The sequence below is a fragment of the Scyliorhinus canicula genome, chromosome 10 (assembly GCF_902713615.1).
Source record: "Scyliorhinus canicula chromosome 10, sScyCan1.1, whole genome shotgun sequence".
In the NCBI taxonomy this organism is placed as follows: domain Eukaryota; kingdom Metazoa; phylum Chordata; class Chondrichthyes; order Carcharhiniformes; family Scyliorhinidae; genus Scyliorhinus; species Scyliorhinus canicula.
The window spans coordinates 51,917,672-51,942,803 of NC_052155.1; the positions used below are offsets into that span (position 1 = coordinate 51,917,672).

General features: G+C 49.4%; 1 protein-coding gene across 3 annotated transcripts in view; it reads left to right on the forward strand.

Moving 5' to 3' along the window:
- setd2 (SET domain containing 2, histone lysine methyltransferase) overlaps positions 1-6,059 on the forward strand; it is a 110,640-nt gene extending 104,581 nt beyond the window's left edge. For all 3 annotated transcript variants that reach the window (XM_038808915.1, XM_038808911.1, XM_038808912.1), the window contains 2 exons: positions 1,360-1,461; positions 3,933-6,059. In XM_038808915.1, coding sequence (XP_038664843.1) covers positions 1,360-1,461; positions 3,933-4,094 — 264 coding nt within the window. In that variant the 3' untranslated portion in view covers positions 4,095-6,059. The remainder of the gene's footprint in view (positions 1-1,359; positions 1,462-3,932) is intronic.
- Positions 6,060-25,132: the final 19,073 nt, after the last annotated feature.

Genomic DNA, 25,132 nt, shown 5'->3' on the forward strand with positions numbered 1-25,132 from the left:
GTGGTGAAATTTAAACTCAGTAAAATATTGCAGCCACTCGGTTGTTTTCAACCGCTACAAAAACACAAAAAAGAAATGAAATTGGACGGACTACCCAGCATCGACTACCAGGCACCGGAAATGGCAACAGCAAACTCAACCCTGCCGACCCTGCAAAGCCTTCCTTAATAACATCTGGGGGCTTGTGCCAAAGTTGAAGGAGCTGTCTCACATCAAGGTTCCTTAGACAGCACCTTCCAAACACACGGCCACTACCATCTCGAAGGACAAGAGCAGACCCGGGAACCCCACCACCTGAAGGATCCCCTCCAAGTCGCACATCACCCTGACTTGGAAATATATCGCCGCTCCTTCACTGTTGCTGGGACAAAATCCTGGAACTCCCTCCCTATCAGCACAGTAGGTGTACCTACACCTCAAGGACGACAGCGGTTCAAGAGGGCAACTCACCACCACCTTCTGAAGGGCAACTAGGGGTGGGCAATAAATGCTGGCCTAACCAGCAACGCCCACATCCCATAAAACAAATAAAAAATGTCATGATACTGAAGCACAAAGGGAAGATAGCAGTAGAAGAGGAGAAGTTGAAGGACGAATTCCTGAACTAAGGCATTGGCAGTTAATGGCCAAGATCCAATCATTAAAAACAAATATGTTCCCTGGACCCATTTTATTAAATCCTTTTGCCATTTAAAACACCAGTGAGATTAACCTTCACTCTCTCTAGCGGAGTAGACTCGATGGGCCGAATGGCCTTACTTCCACTCCTATGTCTTATGGTCTTATGGTCTCTCTAGGTAATACTAAACAAGGGAACTGTCCTCTAAATTTAGTCTCTTGAACGCTGGTATTATCGTGATGAATCTGCAAGGCCAATTTGTCCTTCCTGAAGTGCAATATCCAAAACTGAACAAAACGTGATGAGCTGTATAAATAACGTCCTTGCTGCTTTAGGTACTGCTCATTCTATAATAAAATAAAGTTACCATAGTCCCAGATGACCACAGGCCACTTTCCCCTTTTGAGGGGGAGAAGTGACTGGTGGTGGGTCTGAGGGTCACCACACCTCCAGGTGAAGTACAAGGCTGCGAAGTTGAGGCCTTCTTGAACAACTTCAGCCAGTATAGGAATTGAACCAAAGCTGGTGGCCTTGTTGTGCATCACAAACCAGCCATCCAACTTACAGAGCTAACTTACTTCATTGTATAATATTAGCCCAATGATGGTCATTGTTTTGGGGGTGAATGAAAAATACATCGTGGAAATTTGTGAGCTGGGGTGGGCCGGGTGGGGGGGGGGGGGGGGGGGGGGGGGGGAATCTATAATTGTCCACAGTCTCACTTCCTTTCCTCTTTCCAGATCTCCCAGTTCATTGTTCTGTGTCTGAATCCCTACCGGAAACCTGACTGTAAATTAGGAAGAATTGTAGCAACAGAGGACTTTAAACATCTCGCTCGGAAGGTAAGGGCACAGAAAACATCTTTTAGCTGATTTGTGGGATTTCTTTTCCGGGGCCTCTTTAGTAAATGTCTGACAGGCTGTGCCTGCCTCCACATGGGCCTGAGGCCCACAGACAGGGAAGAGAGATCCCTGCTGAATCAGCAATTGGAGTAGTGATGCTGGCCTTGGCCACTAGGGGGGGGTCTCCAGCTATCCCTGTCCACTTTGGGCAAGTGGATTGGGAGATGAGCCTTGGTTAAAGTGCAATTGTGAGCTTTGGATTAAACTCTGGCTCTCGCTGTCCAGACCCCTTTGTAATTAAGTTACCACTTGAGTGCAGCACCAGAGTCAGCACCAATGGATATGAAGGTAAACTCCAAGCCCCGAGAATGGGCAACTTTGACTAGAGGATAGGAACTGCATGGAAGATTTAATGCAGATAGGTATTAACCATTATGTTTCATCTCCCTCTCACTCTTCTCCTTCACCACACGATCTCTCCTCCCCCCCCCCCCCCCCCCCACCCCACCCAATCTCCCCCCTCTCTGCGCCCTCCACCTTCTCCCTGCATCCTCCATCCCCTCCCTGCGGCCTCTCTGCCCCCCTCCCTGCGGCCTCTCTGCCCCCCTCCCTGCGGCCTCTCTGCCCCCCTCCCTGCGGCCTCTCTGCCCCCTCCCTGCGGCCTCTCTCTGCCCCCCTCCCTGCGGCCTCTCTGCCCCCCCCCTGCCGGCCTCTCTGCCCCCCTCCCTGCGGCCTCTCTGCCCCCCTCCCTACGGCCTCTCTGCCCCCCTCCCTGCGGCCTCTCTGCCTCCCTCCCTGCGGCCTCTCTGCCCCCCTCCCTGCGGCCTCTCTGCCCCCCTCCCTGCGGCCTCTCTGCCCCCCTCCCTGCGGCCTCTCTCTGCCCCCCTCCCTGCGGCCTCTCTGCCCCCCTCCCTGCGGCCCCTCTGCCCCCCTCCCTGCGGCCTCTCTGCCCCCCTCCTGCGCCTCTCTGGCCCCCTCCCTGCGGCCTCTCTGCCCCCCTCCCTGCGGCCTCTCTGCCCCCTCCCTGCGGCCTCTCTGCCCCCCTCCCTGCGGCCTCTCTGCCCCCCTCCCTGCGGCCTCTCTGCCCCCCTCCCTGCGGCCTCTCTGCCCCCCTCCCTGCGGCCTCTCTGCCCCCCTCCCTGCGGCCTCTCTGCCCCCTCCCTGCCCCCTCTCTGCGCCCTCCCTGCCCCCTCCCTGCGCCCTCTCTGCCCCCTCCCTGCACCCTCTCTGCCCCCTCCCTGCGCCCTCTCTGCCCCCTCCCTGCGCCCTCTCTGCCCCCTCCCTGCGCCCTCTCTGCCCCCCTCCCTGCGCCCTCTCTGCCCCCTCCCTGCGGCCTCTCTGCCCCCCTCCCTGCGGCCTCTCTGCCCCCCTCCCTGCGGCCTCTCTGCCCCCTCCCTGCGGCCTCTCTCTGCCCCCCTCCCTGCGGCCTCTCTGCCCCCTCCCTGCGGCCTCTCTGCCCCCCTCCCTGCGGCCTCTCTGCCCCCCTCCCTGCGGCCTCTCTGCCCCCCTCCCTGCGGCCTCTCTGCCCCCCTCCCTGCGGCCTCTCTGCCCCCCTCCCTGCGGCCTCTCTGCCCCCCTCCTGCGGCCTCTCTGCCCCCTCCCTGCGGCCTCTCTGCCCCCCTCCCTGCGGCCTCTCTGCCCCCCTCCCTGCGGCCTCTCTGCCCCCCTCCCTGCGGCCTTCTCTGCCCCCCTCCCTGCGGCCTCTCTGCCCCCCTCCCTGCGGCCTCTCTGCCCCCCTCCCTGCGGCCTCTCTGCCCCCCTCCCTGCGGCCTCTCTGCCCCCTCCCTGCGGCCTCTCTGCCCCCCTCCCTGCGGCCTCTCTGCCCCCCTCCCTGCGGCCTCTCTGCCCCCCTCCCTGCGGCCTCTCTGCCCCCCTCCCTGCGGCCTCTCTGCCCCCCTCCCTGCGGCCTCTCTGGCCCCCCTCCCTGCGGCCTCTCTGGCCCCCTCCCTGCGGCCTCTCTGCCCCCTCCCTGCGGCCTCTCTGCCCCCTCCCTGCGGCCTCTCTGCCCCCTCCCTGCGGCCTCTCTGCCCCCTTCCCTGCGGCCTCTCTGCCCCCCCTCCTGCGGCCTCTCGGCCCCCCTCCTGCGGCCTCTCTGCCCCCTCCCTGCGGCCTCTCTGCCCCCCTCCCTGCGGCCTCTCTGCCCCCTCCCTGCTGCCTCTCTGCCCCCTCCCTGCGGCCTCTCTGCCCCCCTCCCCTGCGGCCTCTCTGCCCCCCTCCCTGCGGCCTCTCTGCCCCCCTCCCTGCGGCCTCTCTGCCCCCCTCCCTGCGGCCTCTCTGCCCCCCTCCCTGCGGCCTCTCTGCCCCCTCCCTGCGCCCTCTCTGCCCCCTCCCTGCGCCCCTCTCGCCCCCCTCCCTGCGCCCTCTCTGCCCCCCTCCCTGCGCCCTCTCTGCCCCCTCCCTGCTCCCTCTCTGCCCCCTCCCTGCCACCCTCCCTGTGCCCTCTCGCCTCTCTCATTCCTTCTCTTCCGCAGTTGACACATGGTGTCATGAACAAGGAGCTGAAACAATGCAAGAATCCTGAGGACCTAGAGTGCAATGAAAATGTGAAGCATAAAACCAAGGAGTACATCAAGAAGTACATGCAGAAATTTGGCGCCATTTACAAGCCTAAAGAAGAACCAGATGTGGATTGAATAATAAACCCCTCTCTGTTCCCCCTCCCCCAGCCCTGCCCCGTCCTTGAGCAAAACCCATGTGAATCTATAACCAGCTTCTCAGTCTCCTCATAGCTATCTGTATTATACTGTTTTAATGCATATGTGAATATATTGAGAAGGCAAAGAAACCACTTCTAGTTAATGACTAGTCCCTGTTCACTTTGACAGTTACAATTTTTGAGGGAGGGGGGTTGTGGGGTCAGGGAGGGTTTCATCATTCTCCCTGTTTTACTGTGTAAATACTATAGTATTGGTTAGATATCAATTCTGTCTGACTGTATATCAACGACAGTCAACAAAAAACTGTCGTACTTTAAAAGAAACATTTTACTGTATTAAATTTTTACGGACTTTTTTATGTAAAGAAAATGTTTAAAAAAAAAAACTTTTTTGCTTTCGATTCAATGTCAGCAAAAAGAGAAATTGTGACGATGAGTGTGTTTTGGAAAAAAAAAAGTTTTAAAACTTTTTCCTGTTTTTTTAAAAAAAAACTTGTGCGAAATGATCTGTGACTAGTACTGACTTTAAAGTTTTTTTTTCTCCTTTTGTCTGGATAGTGGGCGATGGTGTTTATTCGCTGAGCGAAGCAAGGTCTTCGGCTGGTTAAGCAAAATTAGTTTTTAAATTCGGATCGACTTTTCTGTCCACACCTCCCTCCCAGGGCGGTCGTAACCCGGCCAAACAGGCCAGGGAGGTTTGTGGCTCTGACCTCAAGTCAGCTAGGGGTTCTTTGGAGAATGTGTTCAGATAAAGACTCCTCTCTGCATTTCGACCAGGGTTGGGAAATGACAAGACGCTTTGGGCAGCTTTCTTGGCTCTCCTTCGCTACCCATTGTTTCTCTCTTTCCTCCAACCCCCTGCCCAACCCCAACCCCCTCCCACCTCCTGCCAGAGTGAACTCTGCCATGATGCCCCCTGCAGTTGAGTAGGCTGCCAACACTAACTTTCACGTGGCGATCACCCTCTCATGGTGCGGCACCTTTGTAACTGGACCTGTTTGCTGGGAGGCCATTTTTCATTGAATCAATGTTTTTTTTTTGTTGCAAGGTGTCTCGGCAACCAGAGGGATAATTTTTTTTAAATTTTGTCGCAGGAAAGTGCAGCTGATATTCCTGATTTGCCCTGGATCCTGAGCAATGTTTGGTTGGCACCATGGTCGGTGTTGGCAAAACAAGAGTTAGCATATCGCGCGCGAAGACAAAAAATCTCTCTTCCTCACCCACTCACAAGAACCGCCCACCTTCCCCAGGTCCTGCCTTTGGCATACTTTGGGCCAGACTATGAGCTGTGGTGTTGGGGGTCATTATGGATTGGACTCACTTGCAGCCCATAGGTGGAAGGTGTTGGGTGATGGTTTCTTCCCCACCCTATCCGGCCACAGTTGAATGTTCTACCCAAAACTGGTTCGGCTCGAGCATTTTGTTACGTGAGCCCATCTGATATTTAAAAAAAAAAGTGTTCAATTAATATGGAATTTTTTTTATGAATTAAATTAAAGCATATTACACAGGAGGGAGGGAGTAGGAGAAAGGAGCAGGAAAACGATGTATTAAATATTTAGTGGCTGGTAGCAAAACCTTGAAGGAAATCTTCAGTTTGGTGACTGATTCAATGCTGTAATATAGTCTGAGAATTTTTTGTTTTAAAAAGCGCACAGTTCCCCAAGTATTTCAGAAATAATTAAACTGTTATGGAAAACCAGTCTTCAATGACACAAGCTGAGGACTGAGAAGGATGGCTACCGAATGTTCTCTTTCTCTCTGTCTCTCTCTCTCTCCCTCTGAGAAATGGATTTCAGTGGGTGCTCTCTGGTAAGTGGCTTGTGCATTTGTGATTTTACAACTTGCAGAGATTTCACTTGGTGCTAGGAGCTGGATATTTGCAGGGATGAATGTTGTGTATTTTTAAAAGTAAAAAAAAAAAGAAATACATTGTTTGAAATCCGCCTGGAGTCTTCCTTTTTAAAAAGAACTTCACCCCTGTTGTTCTTTTGCTAACCATTTAAGGCTAAAGCCAGGCTCCTTTGACAGACAGTGGTTCTCGGGAGAAGGGAGGGGTTGAGACACTATAAACTAAAGCAACAGATTTAGGGAGAGGAAATGTTTGACTCGACAAGTAGCAATAAAGTACCGTATCCTATCAGCCACAGGATACAGCTTAGATACTTTTGAGAGGCAATAACATAATGGCTATATTAAAGAATATTCTCACTATGAACTGTACAGAGGGGTTGCTAGTTTCATTAAACTTTATGCCTACATTTTGCAAGAGTATAAAAGAAAAACATTTTGCATGTGCCCTTTTTCCCATCTCCACACCTCTCTGCACTTTTCTGTCTGCGCCCACTGCCTATTCTAACCGGTGTGCATGAACTCTAGTGTTTTTTCAGCTCTTTCCATTTTTTGCACACTTGTTTATCTTCGTTCTCTCTTGCACTTGCCCTCTGTGCACTGTGTTCGCATTCTCTCTCTTTGTGCGCTTGCTCACCGTCTCCTAGTCTTCCCTCCCCACGCGTGCTCTCACTCCCAGTGTGTGTTCTGCTACGTTTGCCCTCTAAATACTCTCTCCCACCTTTCCTGTGTTTCTCTTGTTATGGGCCATGGTTTAGAAAACTCCAAAGTATATCACGGAGATCACTTAGAATCATCATAGAATTTACAGTGCAGAAGGAGGCCATTCAGCCCATCGAGTCTGCACCGGCTCTTGGAAAGAGCACCCTACCCAAGGTGAACAACTCCACCCTATCCCAGTAACCCCACCCAACACTAAGGGCAAATTTGAACACTAAGGGCAATTTATCATGGCCAATCCACCTAACCTGCACATCTTTGGACTGTGGGAGGAAACCGGAGCACCCGGAGGAAACCCACGCGCACACACGGGGAGGATGTGCAGACTCCGCACAGACAGTGACCCAAGCCCGAATTGAACCTGGGACCTGTGAAGCGATTGTGCTATCCACAATGCTACTGTGCTGCCCCTTGACCTACAACTGTTTATTTATTTTGGTTACGATGAGCACAAGGGTCTGCCTTTCAAGTGTTATTCAACAGAGGCCTTAAATACTTTTAATCAAAAACAAAGTTTATTCTACGAATTTAGTTAACATTTTTATAAATGCACACAATAAGCATTTTTATCAACTACCAACATAAATACCCCACACAGCTACAGTACTCTATGTATAACCCTCAATAAATTCCCCCCCTTAAACTGTTCCAATTTAATAACAAGATGCCATAAACCAGAAAACCCTTTTCAAAAGTGTGGCCCAACACAAAGCACTCAGGACCTGGTTTAGATGCTCTTGTGTCCTTTCCAAAACAGCAGATTTGACTTTCTTCCAGAAAACAATTATTTCTTTTCAACTTATCAAGCAGCCTAGAAACAACTTTCAAGCTGAAGGTAGAGAGAGACACTCCCGAGATACTTGTCTGTTTGAATGCAGCAGCCAAATGTGAAAACGAAAGCCAAAAACTCAGAGCCACCAAAACAAGCCCAAACCAAAATGAAACTAAAATGCAGAGCGACAGCCCAGCTCCACCCATACAATGACATCACTGAAGCCATGTGATGAGACCAAAACATTTCTTAAAGGGACACTCCCCTGACACTACCCCGGTTGTGACCTTTTCATGCACTCTCCCACAAGTTTTTATTTCCAAGCAAGTAGTCTTGCTCGCTCTCGTTAATTCCTCGCACGTCCCCTTGTTTTCACAATTCACATATGGATTTACCAATCAGGAGCAGGGGGCACTCGACACCTCGAGTCTGCACCATCATTCGCTAAGGTCATGGCTGGTTTGATTATAACCTCATCCCCACATTCCTGCCTACCCCTGATGACCTTTCACCCCCTTGTTAATCAAGGTTCTATCTAGCTCTGCTTTAAAAATAAAAAAATTTAAAAACTCCACTTCCACTGCCATTTCAGGAAGAGAGTTCCAAGACTCACGACCCTCTGGGAGAACAACGTTCACCTCATCTCTGTTTTAAAAATAAGAGGTAACTCATTTGAGACAATGGCCTCTAATTCTAGATTCTCCCACAAGAGGAAACATCCTCTCCACGTCCACCCTGTCAATATCTCTCAGGATCTTAAAGGTTTCTATCAAGTCAACTTTTGCCCTTATAAACTCCAGTGAATACAAGGTCTAAGTTGTTCAACCTGTCTTCCATGTATCAGTTTAATAAACCTCTGAACATCATCAAACACACTTGCATTTTTCCTTAAATAAGGAGATCAATACTGTATCCAGTACTCCAGATATGGTCTCACTCGTGTTTTGTACCTTTGTACTCAAGTCCCTTCTCAATGAACAATAACATTCTATGGGCTTTCCTAATGACTTGCTGTACCAGCCTTTTGTGATTCATGCACCAGAACACCCAGATCCCTCTGTATCTCAGGGCTCTGCACTCTCACCATTTAGAAAATTGGGTTTATTTTTTAATCTTCCTGCCAAAATGGACCATTTCACAACACAATGAAATGAAAATCGCTTATTGTCACGAGTAGGCTTCAATGAAGTTACTGTGAAAAGCCCCTAGTCGCCACATTCCGGCACCTGTTCGGGGAGGCTGGTACGGGAATTGAACCGTGCTGATGGCCTGCCTTGTTCTGCTTTAAAAGCCAGCGATTGAGCCCAGTGTGCTAAACCAGCCCCTATACCCCATTTGCCAGAGCTTTGCCCATCTAAACCCTTTGTAGCTTCTTTAGGTCCATTTCACAATTTACTGTCCTACCTATCTTTTTGCCATCAGCAAATTTCAGTTAAATCTCCAATCATTTGTATAATTGTAAAAAGATTAGGCCCTTTGGCATACCACTCTGAACATCTTGCCAACCAGAAAAAGACCCATTTTTGCCATTTCTTTTGTTTTATGTTCACTAGCCAATCCATCCATGCCAATATGCGTCAGTCAATTTTACACCACAAAGAAGAGGCTCTTGAGCCTATCGTGTCTGTCTCAGCCATCAAGCACCTATCCTAATCCCATTTTCAATCACTCGGTCTATAACCTGTATGTTACAGCATTTCAAGTGCTCGTTTTAAATGCTTTTCCAATGTGAATGTTCTCGCCTCTGCCACTTTTTCAGGCAGAGAGTTCCAGATCTCCACCACCGTCTGGGTGAAAAAGCTTTTCCTCAGATCCCCTTTAAATCTCCTGCTGCTGACCTTTAATCTATGCCCTCTAGTTATTGGCCCCTCTACTAAGGGGAAAAGTCCCTTGCTATCTATGTCCTTCACAATTTTGTACACCTCAGTGAGACCCCCTCAGCCTTCTCTGCTCCAAGGAAAACAACCCCAGCCTAGCCAGTCTCTTGTTAGCTGAAGCGCTCCAGCCCAGGAAACATCCTGGTGAATCTACTCTTCTCCCGCTCCAACGCAATCACATCCTTCCTATAGTGTGATAACCAGAACTGCACACAGTACTCTAACTGTGGCCTATTAAGCATTTTATCCATCTCTATTCATAACCTCCCTGCACTTAAATGTATCTGCTTCCGCAACCTCCATAGCAGCTCGTTCCAGGCACTCATCGCCCTCTGTGTTTATAAAAAAAAAAGACCTGTCTCGCACATTTCTAAACTTTGCCCCACAGACCTTAAATCTATGCCCCTAGTGACTGACCCCTCCACCCTGGGAAAGAGTGCCTGCCCATCCACTCTATCCATGACTCTCATAATCTTGTAGACCTGTATCAGGTCGCCCCTCAACCTCCGTAGTTCTAATGAAAACAGTCCGAGTCTATTCATAGCTACCACCCTCCAGGCCAGGCAACATTCTGGTAAACCTCCTCTGCACCCTGTCCAAAGACTTATCTTTCTGGTAGTGGGACGACCAGAATTGTGTGCAATATTCCAAGTGCGGCCTTGCCAAGGTTCTAAACAATTGTGGCATGACTTGCCAGTATTTTACTCAATGCCCCGTCCAATGAAGGCAAGCATTCCATATGCTTCCTTGACTTGTCCACTTATGTTGCCAATAATTTACCTACTACCGACGTGAGGCTCATAGAACATACAGTGCAGAAGGAGGCCATTCGGCCCATGAAGTCTGCACAGACCCACTTAAGCCCTCACTTCCACCCTATCCCCGTAACCCAATAACCCCTCCGAACCTTTTTGGGCACTAAGGGCAATTTAGCACAGCCAAACCACCTAACCTGCACGTCTTTGGACTGTGGGAGGAAACCGGAGCATCCACGCAGACACGGGGAGAAAGTGCAGACTCCGCACAGACAGTAACCCAACAGGGAATCAAACCTGGGACTCTGGCGCTGTGAAGCAGCAGTGCTAGCCACGTGTGCTACCATGCTGCCTACAGTTTCCAGGATTATCCCTGCTACCTTTCTTAAACAGTGATACCACATTAGCTATTCTTCCTTGCTTGGGTAAATCCCATCAGGCCCTAAAGATCTATTTACCTTAATGTCCTTTTACTTCCTTTTTGATGTCAATATGACCCAGACTATCCACACACCCTACCCAACAATCATCTTCCACAAAGTCCTTTGGTGAACACTGATGCAAAGTACTTATTTAGTACCTCGCCCATTTCCTCTGGCTCAACATATAGATTCCCCTACTTTTCTTACGTGGTCCAATCCTTTCCCTGGCCATCCTCTTTTTACATATGCATAAAAAGCTTTGGGATTCACCTTAATCCTATTTGCCAAGGACTTTTCATGACCCCTCCTAATTTCCCACTTTAGTACCTTCCTACTTTCTTTATACTCCTCCAGTGTTTCGACTGTCCCCACCCTTCTAGACTGTACAAAAGCCTCCTTTTTATTTTTATTTATTTATATTTTTTTTATATAAGTTTAGATTACCCAATTATTTTTTCCAATTAAGGGGCAATTTAGCGTGGCCAATCCACCTACTCTGCACATTTTTGGGTTGTGGGGGCGAAACCCACGCAGACACGGGGAGAATGTGCAAACTTTGGGCAGCACGGTAGCATGGTGGTTAGCATAAATGCTTCACAGCTCCAGGGTCCCAGGTTTGATTCCCGGCTGGGTCACTGTCTGTGTGGAGTCTGCACGTCCTCCCCGTGTGTCCGTGGGTTTCCTCCGGGTGCTCCGGTTTCCTCCCACAGTCCAAAGATGTGCGGGTTAGGTGGATTGGCCATGCTAAATTGCTCGTAGTGTCCTAAAATGTAAGGTTAAAGGGGGGTTGTTGGGTTACGGGTATAGGGTGGATACGTGGGTTTGAGTGGCACATCATTGCTCGGCACAACATCGAGGGCCGAAGGGCCTGTTCTGTGCTGTACTGTTCTATGTTCTATGTTCCACACGGACAGTGACCCAGAGCTGGTATCGAACCTGGGACCTCAGCGCCGTGAGGCGGTTGTGCTAACCACTAGGCCACCGTGCTGCCCTCTTTTTATTTTTTAAAATAAATTTAGAGTACCCAATTAATTTTTTCCAATTGAAGGGCAATTTAGCATAGCCAGTCCACCTGACCACATCTTTTAGGGTGCGGTGGCAAACAAAACCCACGCAAACACCGACAATGTGCAAACTCCACACGGAAATCCTTTTTATTTTTGAATAGGTTCACAATATCCCTCGTTATCCAAGGCTCCTTAAACTTCCCCTACTTATCCTTTGTTCTCAGGAACGTGACTTTCCTGAATCTTAATCAACTGTCGCTTGAAAGACTCCCACACGTCCGATGTTGATTTACTATCCAACAGCCGCATCTAATGCAAATTCTTCAATTCCTGTCTAATGTTATCGTAATTTGCCTTTCCCCAGTTTAGCACCTTAAACCGAGGGTTACCTCATCCCTATCCAAAAGTACCCTAAAATGTATGGAATTGTGGTCATTACTCCCAAAATATTCCCCTACTGAAACTTAACCACCTTTCTAGGCTCATTCCCCAATACCAGATCTAATACTGCCCCTTACCTAGTTGAACTATCTACATATTGTATCAAGAAACATTCCTATATACACCTTCCAAACTCTGCCCCATCCAAGCCCCAGCACTAAATTAATCCCAGTCAATTTAGGGGAAGATAAAATCCCCTACCACAACAACCCTGTCACTTTTGCACCTATCGAAAATCTCTCTACGTAGCTGCTCTTCTCTCTCACTGGCAGTTGGGTGACCTGTTATAAACCCCCAACATTGTGATTACCCCCATCCTGTTCCTGAGCTCTACGCAGATTGCCTCATTGTATGAGCCCTCCGAGGTATCCTCCCACAGTACGGCTATAATATTTTCCTTAACTAGTAATGCTACTCCCCCGCCCCTTTTACATTCTCCTCTATCTCTCCTGAAACATCGATACCCTCCAATGTTCATGCCAGCCACATTAATGTCAAGATAATTAATGTATACTACAAACAGCAAGGGACCCAGCATTGATCCCTGTGGAACATTACTGGACATCGGCTTCCAGTCACAAAAACAACCTTTGACCATTGCCCTCTGCCTTTTGCCACTAAACCAATTTTGGATCCAATTTACCAAATTGCCCTGGATCCCATGGACTCTTACTTTCTTCATCAGTCTCCCATGTGGGGCCTTGTCAAAAGCCTTACTGAAGTCCATGTAGATTACATCAACTGCACTACTCTCATCTACACACTCGGAAAAACTCAGACAAATTTGTTGGACATGACTTCTCTGACAAAGTCTCGCGAAGTATCCTTGATTTTTTGAAAATAATATTTAGAGTATCCAAATTTTTTCTCCCAATTAAGGGGCAATTTGGCGTTGCCAATCCACTTACCCTGCACATCTTTGGGTTGTGGGAGTGAAACCCACGCAGACACGGGGAGAATATGCAAACTCCACACGGACAATGACCCAGGGACAGGGATTGAATCTGGGAGCTCGGCGCCGTGAGGCAGCAATGGAGTATCCTTGATTAATCCTTCCCTCTCCAAATGGAGATTGATTCCTTAGAATTTATTTCCAATAATTTCCCTGCTACTGATAGACTCCCTGGTTTATCCCTACTTTCCTTGTTGGACATCAGCTGTCCTCGGTGCCCTATACAATAATCTGGGATATATCTTGTACGAGCCTTGGGATTTATTCACTTTTAAGCCCACTAAACCTGCTAACACCTCTCCCTCAATGCTAATTTGTTCAATTAGATCACTGTCACCTAACCTTTTTTTATAAATTTAGATTACCCAATTATTTTTTCCAATTAAGGGGCAATTTAGCGTGTCCAATCCACCTACTCTGCACATTTTTAGGTTGTGGGGGCGAAACCCACGCAGACACGGGGAGAATGTGCAAACTCCACACGGACAGTGGCCCAGAGCCGGGATCGAACTTGGGACCTCAGCGCTATGAGGCGGTTGTGCTAACCACTAGGCCACCGTGCTGCCCCACCTATCCTGATCTCTGTCTACATCATCCTTTTCAATAGTAAACACTCATTTATAACATCACCTAAGTCTTCCAGCTCCACATACAGATTGCCACTTTGGTCCCTAATGGGCTGTACACTTTCCTGGTAACCCTCTTCCTCTTAATACACAAACAAAGCATCTTGGGGTTTTACCAAGTAGTGGAATTTTATGCCCCCTTTTCGCTCTCCTGATTTCTTTTTTGAGTACAACCTCCCCCTGCAGTTTCCACGCTCCATTAGGGCCTCTCTTTTGAGTCCAAATATCTGCCAGATGTCCAGATATTGTCTTCTCACATTAAACTCTGCCAAACCCATTCCTGGGTGCTCTGTGCACACTCGTACCTGGCTTGCACGAGCACACTCATCCTTGGTTTAGACGCAAAACACTTCCTTCAGGTTTGCAACCAGCACATTCTATTTATGCTGTGTACGCTCACTCCTGGTTACACACTGCGCGCTCACTCCCGGTTACTCTCTACGTGCTCACTCCTGGTTAGTCCCTGCGTACTCACTCCCAAGTTATTCTGTGTGCATTCCCTCCCGGTTACATGTTGCGCCCTGACTCCTGGTTCTACACTCACTCCCGGTTACTGCCCTCACTCCCTGTTACACTGTGCACTCACTCCCGTTACTCTCCACACTCGCTCCCGGTTACTCCCTCCGCACACCAGTTGCTCCCTGTGCACTCACTCCCAGTTATGTGTGCATTCAATCCCGGTTATTCTGTGCATACTCATTTTTTTTGTTTATAAATTTAGAGTACCCTATTTTTTTTTTTCAAATTAAGCAGCAATTTAGTGTGGTGGTCAACCCACCAAACATGCACATCTTTGGATTGTGGGGGTGAAACCCACGCAGACATGGGGAGAATGTGCAAACTCCACATAGACAGTGACAGGGGGCTGGGATCGAACCCAGATCCTCAGCACCATGGGCAGCAATGCTAACCACTGTGCCACCGTGCCAGGGCCCCTTTGCGTACACATTCCCGGTTACTCCCTGCGTACACATTCCCGGTTACTCGGTGTGTACTCATTCCTAGTTACTCTCTGCATACTCATTCCCGGTTACACTCTGCGTACTCATTCCCGGTTACTCTGCGTACTCATTCCTGGTTACCCTCTGCGTACTCATTCCCGGTTACTCCTTGCATACTCATTCCCGGTTACTCTCTGCGTACTCATTCCCGGTTACTCTCTGCGTACTCATTCCCGGTTACTCTCTGCGTACTCATTCCCGGTTACACTCTGCGTACTCATTCCCGGTTACTCTCTGCGTACTCATTCCCGGTTACTCTCTGCGTACTCATTCCCGGTTACTCTCTGCCTACTCATTCCCGGTTACTCTCTGCCTACTTATTCCCGGTTACTCTCTGCGTTCTCATTCCCGGTTACTCCCTGCGTACTCATTCCCGGTTACTCTCTGCGTACTCATTCCCGGTTACTCTCTGCGTACTCATTCCAGGTTACTCTGCGTACCCATTCCTGGTTACCCTCTGCGTACTCATTCCCGGTTACCCTCTGCGTACTCATTCCCGGTTACTCTCTGCCTACTCATTCCCGGTTACCCTCTGCGTACTCATTCCCGGTTACTCTCTGCCTACTCATTCCCGGTTACTCTCTGCGTACTCATTCCCGGTTACTCTCTGCGTACTCATTCCCGGTTACTCCTTGTGTATTCATTCCCGGTTAAACTCTGCGTACTCATTCCCGGTTACTCTCTGCGTACTCATTCCCGGTTACTCTCTGCCTACTCATTCCCGGTTACTCTCTGCGTTCTCATTCCCGGTTACTCCCTGCGTACTCATTCCCTGTTACTCTCTACGTACTCATTCCCGGTTACTCTCTGCGTACTCATTCCCGGTTACACTCTGCGTACTCATTCCCGGTTACTCTGCGTACTCATTCCTGGTTACCCTCTGCGTACTCATTCCCGGTTACTCCTTGCATACTCATTCCCGGTTACTCTCTGCGTACTCATTCCCGGTTACTCTCTGCGTACTCATTCCCGGTTACTCTCTGCGTACTCATTCCCGGTTACACTCTGCGTACTCATTCCCGGTTACTCTCTGCGTACTCATTCCCGGTTACTCTCTGCGTACTCATTCCCGGTTACTCTCTGCCTACTCATTCCCGGTTACTCTCTGCCTACTTATTCCCGGTTACTCTCTGCGTTCTCATTCCCGGTTACTCCCTGCGTACTCATTCCCGGTTACTCTCTGCGTACTCATTCCCGGTTACTCTCTGCGTACTCATTCCAGGTTACTCTGCGTACCCATTCCTGGTTACCCTCTGCGTACTCATTCCCGGTTACCCTCTGCGTACTCATTCCCGGTTACTCTCTGCCTACTCATTCCCGGTTACTCTCTGCGTACTCATTCCCGGTTACCCTCTGCGTACTCATTCCCGGTTACTCTCTGCCTACTCATTCCCGGTTACTCTCTGCGTACTCATTCCCGGTTACTCTCTGCGTACTCATTCCCGGTTACTCCTTGTGTATTCATTCCCGGTTAAACTCTGCGTACTCATTCCCGGTTACTCTCTGCGTACTCATTCCCGGTTACTCTCTGCCTACTCATTCCCGGTTACTCTCTGCGTTCTCATTCCCGGTTACTCCCTGCGTACTCATTCCCTGTTACTCTCTACGTACTCATTCCCGGTTACTCTCTGCGTACTCATTCCCGGTTACTCTCTACATACTCATTCCCAATTACTCTCTGCACACTCGCTCCCGGTTACTCATTCTCATTATACCGTGGGCAGCACGGTAGCATGGTGGTTAGCATAAATGCTTCACAGCTCCAGGGTCCCAGGCTCGGTTCCCGGCTGGGTCACTGTCTGTGCGGAGTCTGCACGTCCTCCCCGTGTGTGCGTGGGTTTCCTCCAGGTGCTCCGGTTTCCTCCCACAGTCCGAAGATGTGCGGGTTAGGTGGATTGGCCATGCTAAATTGCCCGTAGTGTCCTAAAAAGTAAGGTTAAGGGGGGGTTGTTTGGGTTACGGGTATAGGGTGGATACGTGGGTTGAGTAGGGAGATCATTGCTCTGCACAACATCGAGGGCCGAAGGGCCTGTTCTGTGCTGTACTGTTCTATGTTAACCGTCAGTCCCAGTTACTCTGCATGCTCAGTCCGGTTCCTCTCTGCATGCTCACTCCCGGTTGTTCTCTCCATGCTCACTCCCAGTCACTCTCTGCGTGCCCAGTCCCTGTTGCTCTCTGCATCCTCACTCCCAATTGGTCTGCACGCCCACCCCCGGTTAGTCTGTGTGCTCGCCCTCGGTTAGTCTGCTTGCTCGCCTCCGGTTATATTCTGCGCGCTCACCCCTGGTTATATTCCACGCACTCTCCCAGGTACTCATTACGCCTTCACCCCTGGTTCCTCACTATGCCCTCCCTCCCGGTTACACTCTGCTTACCCACTCCCAATTATTCTGTGTGCATTCACTCCCGGTTACACTCTGCGTGCGCCTTCCTGGTTACTCACTCCTGGTTGCTCCCTGCGCACTCCCAGTTACTCCCTGCGCACTCCCAGTTGTTCCCTGTGCACTCAATCCCAGCAATTTAGTGTGGCCAACCCACCTAACCTGCATATCTTTGGGTTGTGGGGGTGAAACCCACACAGACACGGGGAGAATGTGCAAAGTCCACGCTGACAGTGACCAGGGCCCAGGTGCTCAGCGCTGTGAGGCAGCAGTACTAATCACTGGGCAACTGTGCCATCCTTGTTTTGAATGCGAACTCCCCCAATCTCTCCCCTTTTTGTGACCCTCCGCGCGCTCCCTCACTCGCTCCACCCTCGTGCTCCCCCAATCGCTCCTCTCGCGATACTCCACGCTCTCTCCCCCAATTGCTCCCACTCACGCGACCCTCTATGCTTGCCCACCCATTAGCTCTCCCTCTTCGACCGTCCACGCACACGCCCCCATTCCCTCCTCTCTCGCCACCCTCTGCATGCTCCGCCAATCGCTCCCCCTCTTGCAACCCTCTGCGTGCGCACCCCCTCTCAAGATCTTCCGCGTGCGCTCCCCCAATCGTTCCCATTCTTGTGAGCCCCTGCGTCCTGTCCTTCTCGTACCCTCTGGCGCCCTGCCTTTTGCACGCTCCCCTTCGCGCCCTCCATCTTGCACCCTCCGTGCACTCTTCTTCGGCTGTCTTTGCCACGTGGTTAGGCTGAAATCCTCGCTCCCTTCCTAACTACGCTCTCCCTTAAACCACCCCTGCCCATGACCATGGACCTGCCTGCCTCAGGGATCCAGGGCATTCATCATTATTTTCACCTGTTGCCGTAGCGACTGCCACTGACAACTTCCTGGTGCTGCCAGATCCAATGGAGGACCGAACCCCCACTTGGGTTGGCATGGAGCATGTTGGATCTAGGCAACATAGTTTCTGGTGCAGGGTGGGGAGATAGTGGGATGGCATGCTGTCCACCCCTTACACTATTCAGCCCTCAGTTTAGGTTTTGTGCGGCGTAATCTTCTCCATTCCTGTTCCTGTTTGAAGTATGGCTCCATGCTAGCTAGTTATCCACCAGTCCGATGGGCTGAGGGCCTCTTTCTGTACTGTAAAACTCGGTGGCTACTTTACTTGGGAAAACCGTCTTCTCATGTAAGGCTGGAGCAGGTCCAGTTAGGAATCATTTTGAATTGCTAGCCCAATCCCAATAACCATTTTCCAATGGGCGGAGTGAACAGGAAGCCTGTTGTACTTCTCAGTTCCACTGTTAGTCAACTAAGCAAGTTGCATTTCACCATGTCAAGACGTCCCAGAGTAGTTTTTTGGATTAATTACTTCAGAAGTGAAGTCACAATTGTTGGAAATGAGGCAGTCAATTTGAAACGTCAATGAAGTAAAGACTAGGTAATCTGTCTGTTAAATATTGACCAAGAACTACCTTACGCTTTGAATTGTGCCCTAAGATAATTTCATAAAATAGAATTTACAGTGCAGAGGGAGGCTATTTGGCGCATCGAGTCTGCACTGGCCCTTAGGAAAGAGCACCCTACTTAAGCCCACACCTCCACCCTATCCCAGTAACCCCCACCTAACCTTTTTGGACACTAAGGGCAATTTATCATTGCCAATCCACCTAACCTGGACATCTTTGGCCTGTGAGGGGAAACCAGAGGAAACCCACGCAGGCATGGGGCGCACGTGCAGACTCTGCACAGACAGTGACCCAAGCCGGGAATCGAACCTGGGACCCTGGAGCTGTGAAGCAACAGTGCTAACCATTGTGCTACCGTGTCGCCCTTACACCCACCTGACAGCAGTTCATCATCAGTTTAATATCTCATACAAAAAAATACCAATTAGAAGCAGGAATAAGCCACTCGACCCCTGAAAGCCTGCTCAATAAGATCATGGCTGTAACCGCAAATCCACTGCCCTCTGCAATCTGATTGGCCAGTACCTCCATCCGTCCCGGTAACACCAAGTTGTGAGAATGGAACTTGTTTTTTCACCGCTCAGTTGAGCAGCACAACAGGCTTCCTGGCTCACTCCTCCCATTGGAAAATGGTCATTGGGATTTGTGTCATTGGGATGGCCGGGACAGCAAGGAAAGATGATGAAGGCCCATTCCTGGAGCCAGGGCCGGTTTTAAGCCTATTTGACCAATTTCATCAAATTGGGCCCCGCGCCAGCGGCGACAGAGTTACCGTTTGAAGCCTTTTCTGTATTCTAAGAGGAACTATAGGGTAGTTTTTACTTTTGGGGAACGCACCGCATTACCGTCGACAAATCCTTCAGCCCTGCGCTGCCAAATCCTTCCGCCCGGGTAAGTAAGTTTCAAAATTTTAGTATATCAAGCATTTAATGTTTTTTTTTGGTTAAAGACGAGCATACTACACGAAATATAAACATACATAAATGTTTACTTTTGTAGAGTAGGGGCCCCGCCATCACTTTTCTAATTGGGCCCGCAATTCCTAGCACCGGCCCTGCCTGGAGCAGAGAAGTTGGGGGTCATGGGCTGGGAATGTTTGGGTCTCATCTGAAGGACAGCACCTCTGACAGAGTCGTATGAGATTGGACTGTTAATACAGCTTTTGTATCTTTTTTTTTTGTCAATGTATTTTATTGCAAACATGTATCAAAACAGGTTACAGTGAACAAACACTCTCCCAGCGAAAACATGCCTCCCTACATAGTCTACAGATTTTTCCCCTTTTTCCCCCCCCCCCCCCCCCCCCCGGTGACGAACAGCCCCTCAAACATGGTCATAAACATCTCCCACCTTTCCTCAAAACCCCCTGAAGACCCCTGAACTCAAACTTTATCTTCTCTAATCCCAGGAAGTCGTACAGGTCACCCAACCAAGCCGCTACCCCCGGTGGCCATGACGACCGCCACTCCAGAAAAATTCGCTGCCATGCAATGAGAGAGGCGAAGGCCAATTCATCGGCCTTCCTCCTCTCCATGGGACAGCTTTTGTATCCTGTCTCTGGAATGGAGATCAAACTGATTGATTCTGAGATTAAAGCACATCCACGTGGACCAAGGCTAACTCCCAATGGTCTCTTTTGCAGGAGTGTATGGTGAATGTGCAGATCTGTGGTGTGCCATTTGTAAGGAAATTAATTAATCTATTAGATATCCAGCAACTTGGGGACATGCAAAACCAGTAAAACCCAATCTCTGGGAACTACCCTACCACACTTCTTGCTACCCTCTTAAACTTATTACAGGTATTTATCAAACAATTTTTTTTTAAAGCAATTGCACTCATTCACCCGGCGCTGATTGAAGCAGTTAAATCTGAATTGTCACTTACCTTCCCTCTGCTGAATTTGAGTCTGCATCCTCTTGTTGTGACTGTGTTTGACAGAGTGACATTTTATGTTCTATGTCTAGTGTTCCTGAATCCTACGGGGCACCCCAGAGCCGCCTTCCTTGCCAACCTCTAAATGTCGAGTGCTTCAGTTGTCCCAGCATCCAGTTATTAGGGGGGTCTAGGTTCCTGATTTCCTTTACCTCATGCGTGACAAAGCTTTATTCTGAATTCACTGCCAAATAGTCGAGCTCTAATTTTAAAATGATGTCCCCCCCTTGCTCTGGATTCTCTCACCAGAGACAACTATTCCCTCTACTCTACTGGATCCATTTTTATCTTTTGTTTCCAATTAAGGGGCAATTGAGCGTGGCCAATCCACCTACCCTACACGTCTTTGGGTTGTGGGGGTGAGACCCACGCAGACACAGGGAGAATGTGCAAACTCCACACGGACAGTGACCCGGGGCTGGGATTGAACCTGGGACCTCGGTGTCATGAGGTAGCAGTGCTAACAACCGTGCCGTCCCCTTTTTTATCATTTTAAACTCCGCTAGGTCACCCCTCAATCATCTAAATTCTGGGAAATGCAATTGTCTGACCACCTTAATTCAGCACGGTAAATTCTATGATTCTTTCCAAATTTCACTCTCTCATTCAGCTTTGCCTCGGTCTTTTAGGCACAGCTTCTCAACAATAACACGAGAAATAGCAAGTTTTTTTTAAAATTCTGTTGTGGTTGGTGGCAGCCTGTAGCTGGATTTCTGTTGAATTCCTGACAGCAAATGTCACATAAGTGTTTTGGAAAGCAGATAGGTTGAGTCAGGAGAAGAAAAGCGACCTTGCCACTGCTTAATCTCCAACTTGCTACAACCTTTCTGGGTTTTGGGTCTGGGTCTGTTACCATGGCGATCAAGGTAGCCCCCCCCCCCCATTCTTCACCCGACTGCCTCTTGTTTCCAACTTGTTATTGATCAGTCCTGCCTTTGACTCCGTAGCTGCACATGTTGGGCGTGGATTCTGCTGCCTTGCTCTTCTCGACTGTGATGATCAAAGTTGAAAAGAATGGAACAGCTGCCCCCACATCTGCTGTTTAATCGCATGCAGACGCTGCAAACCAAAATCTAGGATTAAATCCGGCCAGCCTGCCTGCCAGCAAAGTAGAAGAGGTGGGGGGCGGGGGGGAGAGGAATGACAAGAAATTGAGGCCTGTGCCTCTCACTCACTGTTTCCATTTAAAGGAAGCAACATTCCTTACCCATAGCTCCCTTTTGATTTGTTCCTTATCTCCCTCCTCTGCCTGGGGAATACAAATCCACAGGTACCGGCACACCTCCCCGCCCGCCCACACACACACACACACACCACTGTGAGGTGGTCATTCAGAATATGTCAAGCTAGTTGGCCACTGTAAGGGATGGTAACTTTTATTTTTAACCCTTTCCTTGCCCATCAAGGGCAGCAATTTAACAACTTATTAGCGAGGTTTTAACTGGCAAATGGGTCACAGGACACAGATTTAAGATAACTAGGCAAAGGGTTAGAGGGGATATGAACTTAGTTGTTATACAGTGGTTGATTATGATCTGGCGGATTCCGTAATAAATTTCAAACAGGAGTTAAATATATATTTGAAAAGGTAAAATTTGTAGTGACTGTGGGGTGAACCAAGGAGTGGGACTAATTGGACACATCTTTCAAAGACTCAGCACAGGCACACTGGGCTGAATGGCCTCCTGTGCTTAAGGTTCTGTGATTGGAAGGTTTATATATGAAATATAAGGATTACCCAAGTTGCAGCTGAAATCTACTTTGGGGCACATTTGAGTTATCAATAAAACAACTGCTAAATTGAATTCCAAAAATGCTGCACCTGAGGGTACTGTAATGACATATTACTGGGAGAATTGCAGAGGTCAGAGCATAGCCTGAAGTCATTTAGTAACCTAAATATTAGACGATGAGCCATCATGATGAACAGTGTGTCAGACCAGAAACCATTGTCAAAAGGCAAACTCTATTCTGAAAAGCAAACTCACTCAAGCCCAACAAATAAACTGTTTTTGGCCTCCATTCAACTGTACTGTTCCCTTCACCTAAGCCCCACCTCAACAGACCAGGCATTCAGCTGTCCCCACCCCCTTCAACACTCGGAAGATGCTGCTTAATGGACCAGAGCTCCAGAAATTTAGAAGAACTGTGGGATTAGATCATAGAATTTACAGTGCAGGAGGACATCCGGCTCATCAAGTCTGCACCGGCTCTTGGAAAGAGTACCCCACTTAAACCCACACCTCCACCCTATCCCCGTAACCCAGTAACCCCACCTAACCTAAGGGCAATTTAGCATGGCCAATCCACCTAACCCCGCACATCTTTGGATTGTGGGAGGAAACTGGAGCACCCGGAGGAAACCCACGCAGACACGAGGAGAACGTGCAGATTCCGCACAGACAGTGACCCAGTGGGGAATCGAACTTGGGACCCTGGAGCTGTGAAGCAGCCGTGCTAACCACCGTGCTGCCCCATCAGCATCAGTATCACCGTGCTGCACCGTCAGCATTTCGGCAAATTGAGCAGCTTCTGATGATCCTGGCATATGGTTCAAATGCTGATGAACTTAGTGCAATGAAAGAACTTGCATTGCAGTCAATGTTGTACGCTAAGAAACGGAGCAGCCAATTTAAACAAAGGAAAATCGCACAAATACCAATGATTACTTTTTCCAATTAAGGGGCAATTTAGTGTGGCCAATCCACATACCTTGCACATCATAAGGGCAGCAGGGTAGCATGGTGGTTAGCATAAATGCTTCACAGCTCCAGGGTCCCAGGTTCGGTTTCCCGGCTGGGTCACTGTCTGTGTGGAGTCTGCACGTCCTCCCCCTGTGTGCGTGGGTTTCCCTCCGGGTACTCCGGTTTCCTCCCACAGTCCAAAGATGTGAGGGTTAGGTGGATTGGCCAATGCTAAATGGCCCGTAGTGTCCTAATAAAAAGTAAGGTTTAAGGGGGGGTTGTTGGGTTACGGGTATAGGGTGATACGTGGGGTTTGAGTAGGGTGATCATGGCTCGGCACAACATGAGGGCCGAAGGACCTGTTCTGTGCTGTACTGTTCTTAAGCCTCACGGTAGCATGGTGGTTAGCATCAATGCTTCACAGCTCCAGGTCCCAGGTTCGATTCCCCGGCTGGGTCACTGTCTGTGTGGAGTCTGCACGTCCTCCCCGTGTGTGCGTGGGTTTCCTCCGGGTACTCCGGTTCCTCCCACAGTCCAAAGATGTGCAGGTTAGGTGGATTGGCCATGCTAAATTGCCCGTAGTGTAAGGTTAATGGGGGGATTGTTGGGTTACGGGTATACGGGTTACGTGGGTTTAAGTAGGGTGATCATTGCTCGGCACAACATTGAGGGCCGAAGGGCCTGTTCTGTGCTGTACTGTTCTATGTTCTATGTTCTATCTTTGGGTTGTGGGGGTGAGACCACAGGGAAAATGTGCAAACTCCACACTGACAGTGACCCGGGGCCAGGATCGAACTTGGGTCCTCAGCACCGTGAGGCAGCAGTGCTAACCACTGTGCCACCGTAGCGCCCCCACAAATATCAATAATCCATTTTACTGATGTGAGTTGAGGAATAAACATTGACTATGCTGCTAGTGGGGAGCAATCCACTGCTCTTCATATAGGTTTTATCTGCCTGAGGCTTCACTCTGATAGTGCAGCTCTCCCTCAGTACTGCAACAAAGTGTCAGCTACAATAATGTACTCAAGTCTCTGGAGTGAAACCACAAGCCTGTGTCTCAGCTCCTAATGCTGTTAGAATCCTCAAGGCCGCTCAGTCACGTCACTAAGTCAGGAATGGGTCATGCTGGCTCATTGTAAGGTGCTGTGTTGTATGCATCTTAAGATCTGTGAATATACGTATATGTCCAGTGTCATCAGGGTAGGGGCAGAGTAGGAGCTGTGAGTTTCCCAGATCCCAGCCTCGCATCACATAAAGGAGCAGGGGGTTGTGGATCCCCATTGAGATTCATCTACCTTGTTCTGACAGTTCAGAAAGTCTCACTCACTTCCTGCTTAATTTCTTCTCCCCTCACTGTATCCAGCTCCCACTTAGGCTTGTGACAGAGAAAACAATCAAGAGACTGTTGCTTCCTCACTGCCATTGCTGGGAATATGTCGCATATTGGTTTGCAGGATGAGAGCATCACTGGTCAGGATGGAATTTATTGTCTATCTCTACGTCTTTCCCCTGAGGAGGTGATAACAAGCAACTGTAATTCTTGTGACAATGCAGCTCCCACAATGGTGTTAGATGTGGTATTTCAAGGTAATGACCCTCACTGGCCTTTAGGCCTTGGCAACTCGTTGGCTCAACTCATTGAAGGGTGATGACACCTTTAGGATTCTCACAGCATTGGCACCTTGGTTAGAGGGTTGTGCTTTTTAAGCTTCACGCCAGAGACTTCAACACGATCTTAATATATGCTCCACTGCAGCACTTGAAGTCTTGGGTTTATATTCAAATTTTATTGGGAGGCCTCAGGTAAGGGTTAAGGTCTAACAGGCAAGATGCCATCTGGGAGGGCAGCACGGTGGTGCAGTGGTTAGCACTACAGTCTCACGGCACCGAGGTCCCAGATTCGATCCTGGCCCTGGGTCACTGTTCGTGTGAAGTTTGCACATTCTCCCCGTGTTTGTGTTGGTTTCACCCCCACAACCCAAAAGATGTGCGGGGTAGGTGGATTGGACACGCTAAAATTGCCCCTCTATTGGAAAAAATGAATTGTGTACTATAAATTTATTTTTTAAAAGATACCATTGGGTTGAAAGGAATAAAATAGCATTGTGACTTGAGATTTCCT